Source organism: Salvelinus sp. IW2-2015, unplaced genomic scaffold (genome assembly GCF_002910315.2).
Source record: "Salvelinus sp. IW2-2015 unplaced genomic scaffold, ASM291031v2 Un_scaffold3574, whole genome shotgun sequence".
In the NCBI taxonomy this organism is placed as follows: domain Eukaryota; kingdom Metazoa; phylum Chordata; class Actinopteri; order Salmoniformes; family Salmonidae; genus Salvelinus; species Salvelinus sp. IW2-2015.
In genome coordinates, this window is record NW_019944852.1 from 3052 (window position 1) to 9748 (window position 6697).

The 6697-nt window shown below is 44.2% G+C and overlaps 1 protein-coding gene across 1 annotated transcript; it reads right to left on the reverse strand.

Annotated features, from left to right (window-relative positions):
• Nucleotides 1-383: 383 nt before the first annotated feature.
• dpt (dermatopontin) lies at nt 384-804 on the reverse strand. The gene has a single exon (XM_024142988.2). It carries the CDS (start codon nt 681-683, stop codon nt 384-386), a length of 300 nt encoding a protein of 99 aa, XP_023998756.2. The 5' UTR covers nt 684-804.
• Between the last annotated feature and the right edge of the window lie 5893 nt (nt 805-6697).

Sequence of the window (6697 nt, forward strand, 5' to 3'; positions counted from 1 at the left end):
TATCAGACGACCGGAGAACACACTACAGAGAACACACTACAAAGGGCACCCCTAACTTGCTTCCAGCAAACAGTATCACACATCTACAGAGATTAGAGATAACCAGAGAAGATTCACACCACAGGGTACCTCCACATCTACAGAGATAACCAGAGAAGATTCACACCACAGGGTAACATCACATCTATAGAGATTAGAGATAACCAGAGAAGATTCACACCACAGGGTAACATCACATCTATAGAGATTAGAGATAACTGGATACCAGTGTAAACATGACACTTCTAGACAAGGATCAGGGCACAGAAAGCCCAGAGGTCACAGAGGTCAAACTACAGAGAGGTGAAAGAGAGACACAGATGACCAGAGATGGCATCGGGGACCTACCACTCCATCCCGGCACGGTTGGTGTCGTCCCACCAGCACTCTGTGGGATGCCCCAGGGTGGTGGGAGTCTGCTGGCACTCGAAGGCCCAGAGGCGGTCGGACCCTTCCTTCTCACTGAAGACGCTCTGCAGGGCCACCAGCACCTCTCCGTGGGGACACTGGAAGTTGAACCCCTGGCGGAAGGTGTGGATCCAGGGGATAGAGCGGTCAATATGGCTCTCCATACGGTTCTCATACTCCTGGCTTGCCACGGTCGCTAGAAGGGCCAGAGCCCACAACACTGGTCCTGGAGTCATCCTGCTGGTGACAGGGCTTAATGTAAGCGAAGCCTGGGCGTCCGACTCTGAGGCTATCCCCGTACTGGTCCTGGAGGGTCTGAGCTGGGTCTGAGCTGGGTCTGTGCTGGGTCTGAGGCTTTCCCNGGCTAATCAGGTTAACTAGCTTCCTCGTTAGGCTAATCAGGTTAACTAGCTTCCTCGTTAGGCTAATCAGGTTAACTAGCTTCCTCGTTAGGCTATCAAGCTGCATCACAAGCTGTGTGTTTTTGAGAATGGACACACTCCTCTGTCCAGCCAATGCTGACTCCAGATCTTTCAACTGCTGGATATGGACTTGAAAAGTTCTTAGGGATAACCCCCTTTTTACATTTTTTTAAACCTGAAATTACATACCAAATCTAACTGCCTGTAGCTCAGGACCTGAAGCAAGGATATGCACATTCTTGGTACCATTTGAAAGGAAAAACTTTGAAGTTTGTGGAAATGTGAATTGAATGTAGGAGAATATAACACAATAGATGTGGTAGAAGAAAATACAAAGAAAAAAACAACAATTTTTTCCCCCTACCACCATCTTTGAAATGCAGCAGAAAGGTCCCTGTTCAAGCCATCACTCTGGATGTAATTCCGATGGTGTCCACAAGATGGCAGCAGTGTATGTGCAAAGTTTCAGACGGATAACTTGAAGTATGAGCGTTCTCCGTGACATTTAGTGTGAAGTCATCCAGGTACATTTAGTGTGAAGTCACCCAGGTACATTTAGTGTGAAGTCACCCAGGTACATTTAGTGTGAAGTCACCCAGGTAAGGAGACAGAAACATTAATATTATATTTTTCTGCAAGAATATCRTCAAATCTGTATACTTGGACTTTGATTTAGCTTTTCCAGTATTAGTAGCCATATTATAAGTTCAACATTTGCAAAACAACCAGTTTTCATAACTTCATAACTCTGAATATTCTTATAATTTTCATCCAAAAGGAAAAGGCATGCTGTCGCAAAAGGTTAGCACCTACATTTTGCGACAGACACAGGGTTTCGGATACTCGCGTAAAGCCCAGCTCATTGGCTATCTAGCTAGCTTTGTTTGACCCTGATTGGTACTTATTTGACAAAGATACAGTCGTTCAAGTGATGGCCGCACGCGTCATCSGCGTGCCATGAAGGAGTCGCTCTCTGACCAAATATGGTGTCCTATAGGATACACTACACCCCTAATGATATAGTGAAGTCTTGTTACATTCTAGGATCTTTGAGGAATAAATACGAACGTGATTTGACTCGTTGAAACAAGGTTAAGGGTAAGATTTTCACAGATTCCTTTCTTTGCAAATTGAACGAGTGGAAATACAAAATCGATCGTGCATGCTATATGGACCTTTTTAGGATWTGARAAAKGATTTTATCTAACAAAACGACACTTCATGTTATCTCTGGGAYCCTTTGGATGATAAATCAGGGCAAGATTTCAGAATGTACGTACACATTTCACYTTCAGAGGTGAATTTATCAAACCTATTGCAGTGAAAAAAGTGTTTTGTTGTTAGGAGCTCTCCCCAAACGATAGCATGGCAATTTTTCACAGTAATAGCTACTGTAAATTGAACAGTGCAGTTATATTAACAAGAATTTAAGCTTTCAGACGATATAAGACACTTATATGTACCGACATTTGTTGTTTCTCTAAAATCTRTGATCTTGACATAACGCTCTGCATGATTTACAACTGTCCCGTTGGACGCYGATCCMTAAGAAGTTTTAAGTATCAGCTAATCACTTCAAATGTTGATGCAATCAGGTGCCTGACAGCACAGTCGATTAAGTGGCATACAACATCTGAGCAGGAGAACGCAACCCAATGTTACAACATTTATGAAATAAATATACAGTACAAGGCCATGACCACGAGGGAACTGACTGACCGCCGGCGACGAAGTAGAGGAAGGAAAGGGGGACTCCAAACTGAAAAGACCTCTTCCTAGTATCCTCTGATGGCTAATGTCTAATCACTGGAAAATAACTCAGAGCAAGGCTTCAATCGGAGACTGACATCAGGGAACGCTGTGTCTTTGTTTTGTTTTTTACAGGGACATGGCTTATGGACAATATACTCGACTTTGCTAATCAACCAGACAGCTTTTCCATTTTCCGTTTGGATCGAACGGCGGCTTCTGGTAAGAGTTGGGGGGGAGGTGCTTCCTCATCAGACTGGTGTACTGAAGTTGAAAACATCTTGAGCTCCTGTTCTTGTCCACTTGGACTTTCTGATGCTAAAATGCCAAGCTCACTATATGCCGAGGGAATTCACTTGTGTTATTATCACCAAGTTTGATTTGATTTGAGCTACGAGTGGTTCAGCGGTCTAAGGCACTACATATCTCAGTGCAAGAGACATCACTACAGTCCCTGGTTCGAATCCAGGCGAAATCACATCCGGCCGTGATTGGGAGTCCCATAGGGCGGTGCACAATTGGCCCAGCGTCGTCCGGGTTTGGCCGGGGTAGGCCGTCATTGTAAATAAGAATTTGTTCGTAACTGACTTGCTTAGTTAAATAAAGGTTAAATGAATAAATAAAAATCACAGCTGTGTACATACCGCCAAAGCAAACATCAAGGCGGCATTCAGCGAACTGTACAAAAATATTAGCCAGCAATAAACCTAGCACCCGGAAGCAGTCTTTATCGTAAGGGGAGACTTCAACCAAACACGTCTAAAACAAATTCTTCCAAAATAAATCTTGCCCCACGAGAGGAAACAACGTGCTGAATAATTACAAACATCTGTGACAAAGCCATCCCCCACCCCCCATTTCGGCCAATCAGATCACGTCTCTCTGTTCCTAATCCCCGCCTAAAATCACCAACTCGAGAGGGAGCCACCTTCACAAGGATAGTGAGGCACTGGACAGAGGAGGCAGACTCAATGCTGCAGGACTGTTTTAAGAATACTGATTTCAGACAACCACACACACACACACACACAAACACACACACACACACAGACACACACACACGTTCCACACACATCACAACTACTGCTACCAGCCTGTTATTATATTGCCCCCCCCCCCCCCCCATCCCCACCTGCCCTTAAAACACGTGTAAATATTAGACTATAAATTGTACCTTCCTGTATTATACTTGTTTAAAATGTTTATTCTATTTTACCTGTCTCTTATACACATCTAGATGTGTATAAGAGACAGGTATTATACTGATGCTTAAACATTTATTCCACTGAGACATTTACTTTGTTTGTTTTCTTATAATATTTCTTATTGTTGCATTGTCCAGAAGAAACCTGCCAGTAAGCATTTCATTGGACGATGTATAACCGTGTGTATCCTGTACATACAACTAATAAAGCTTGAAAAATGTTGAATCTTGTTCGGCGTCACCACTGTTTAGAGCTAAGGGGAATATTCTCAGTTTCACCCTGTACACGACTTTGACAGAAGAATACAGGGTGAATCCCACAGATCACAAAGTCAATTTCTACACATTTAAATTGTCCTGGAAACAGTATTTGACATTTCAATCATCAGAGATCATGGATATCTTTGCCAATGACAGACAGACAGTTAATAATTTCTCTCAGCTATATGGATTTCACACATGAATCTACTGGTACGTATCTGCAGTACTGCTACGACCATTACTAATACTACTATTACTCTTTATTCTGTTCTGGGAGGGACGTTTGAAACTGTGAATTTGTTGAACTCCATGCTCGGCCTCTCTAAAGTCACCTGGCTGTTTCTCCGGGTGTAAAGTCCTCTCCCCTGTTATTACAGACGTATCCTGTTCCACACAAACACACATTCCTAAAATAGAGGAGAAGACGGGAAAGAGAGAGATACAGAGAGAGAGAGAAAGAGGAGAGGAAGAGAGAGAGGGGGGAGAGGAAGAGAGAGAGAGAGAGAGATACAGAGAGAGAGAGAGAGAGAGAGGAGAGGAAGAGAGAAAGAGAGAGAAAGAGAGAGAGGAAGAGGAGAGGAAGAGAAAGTGAGAAAAAGAGAGAGAGGAAGAGGAGAGGAGAGAAAAAGAGAGAGAGAGAGAGGTAGTAACCTTCTATAACTTTTTGGTTGACCTCTACCAGATCGGTGGGTCCCACGCAGGATGGTTGACCTAACGTAGGCTAATGTGATTAGCATGAGGTTGTAAGTAACAAGAACATTTCCCAGGACATAGACATATCCGATATTGGCAGAAAGCTTAAATTCTTGTTAATCTAACTGCACTGTCCAATTTACAGTAGCTATTACAGTGAAATAATACCATGCTATTGTTTGAGGAGAGTGCACAATTATGAACATGAAAAGTTATTAATAAACCAATTATTTGGGCAGTCTTGATACAACATTTTGAACATAAATGCAATGGTTCATTGGATCAGTCTAAAACTTTGCACATACACTGCTGCCATCCAGTGGCCAAAATCTAAATTGCGCCTGGGCTGGAATAATACATAATGGACTTTCTCTTGCATTTCATTTATGATGGTATTGTCTTTTACCAGATCTATTGTGTTATATTCTTCTACATTAATTTCACATTTCCACAAACTTCAAAGTGTTTCCTTTCAAATGGTACCAATAATATGCATATCCATGCTTCAGGGCCTGAGCTACAGGCAGTTAGATTTGGGTATGTCAATTTAGGCAACAATTGAAAAAAAATGGCGGATCCTTAAGAGCAGTGAGATTAAAAGGATTAAAAAGGCAGAAAATAAAGCTTTTGTCAAATTGTACAACTGAAGATAAACACAGGAGGAAAAGACTGACAGAGTGAGTTTAAAAGAACAATCTTAATCGTACTAGCTAGCTAAATTCAAATTTGTCAGCTAGCTTACTGGCTTACTGGCTTACTGGCATGAGGTACTCCAAACATCCAACACCACCATCAAACAGGTTGGCTCTGTTAGAGGTATGGGTTACTGAGCTGAAGGAGCAGTCCCCCAGCTACACCACCTCCAGACTCCTGAGAGACAGGTTGGCTCTGCTTAGAGGTATGGGTACTGAGCTGAAGGAGCAGTCCCCCAGCTACACCACCTCCAGACTGCTGAGAGACAGGTTGCTCTGTTAGAGGTATGGGTTACTGAGCTGAAGGAGCAGTCCCCAGCTACACCACCTCCAGACTCCTGAGAGACAGGTTGGCTCTGTTAGAGGTATGGGTTACTGAGCTGAAGGAGCAGTTCACCCCAGCTACACCACCTCCAGCCAAGCAAACAAGTCCTTCTACAGGACCAGATCAACCAGTGCAGGGTCCCAGCTGAAGGACTCTGTCCAGGAGCTGAGAGAGAGGCCTTACCACAGCTCTTGAGGGTAAGGTCACCATGAGGAGAGAGCCTTACCACAGTCTTGAGGGTAAAGGTCACCATGAGGAGAGAGCCTTACCACAGCTCTTGAGGAGGTAAAGGTCACCATGAGGAGAGAGCCTTACCACAGCTCTTGAGGAGGTAAAGGTCACCATGAGGAGAGAGCCTTACCACAGCTCTGGAGGAGGTAAAGGTCACTATGAGGAGAGAGTCTTACCACAGCTCTTGAGGAGGTAAAGGTTCACCATGAGGAGAGAGCCTTACCACAGCTCTGGAGGAGGTAAAGGTCACTATGAGGAGAGAGTCTTACCACAGCTCTGGAGGAGGTAAAGGTCACCATGAGGAGAGAGTCTTACCACATCTCTGGAGGAGGTAAAGGTCACCATGAGGAGAGAGTCTTACCACAGCTCTTGAGGAGGTAAAGGTCACCATGAGGAGAGAGTCTTACCACAGCTCTTGAGGAGGTAAAGGTCACCATGAGGAGAGAGTCTTACCACAGCTCTGGAGGAGGTAAAGGTCACCATGAGGAGAAAGCCTTACCACAGCTCTTGAGGAGGTAAAGGTCACCATGAGGAGAGAGTCTTACCACAGCTCTTGAGGAGGTAAATGCCACCATGAGGAGAGAGCCTCACCCACAGCACATGGCCTACAGCAAAGCCTAGACCTGCTAGAGCAGTACTGCCAGACCTGGGCCCTGGCAGTAATCCCCAAAAA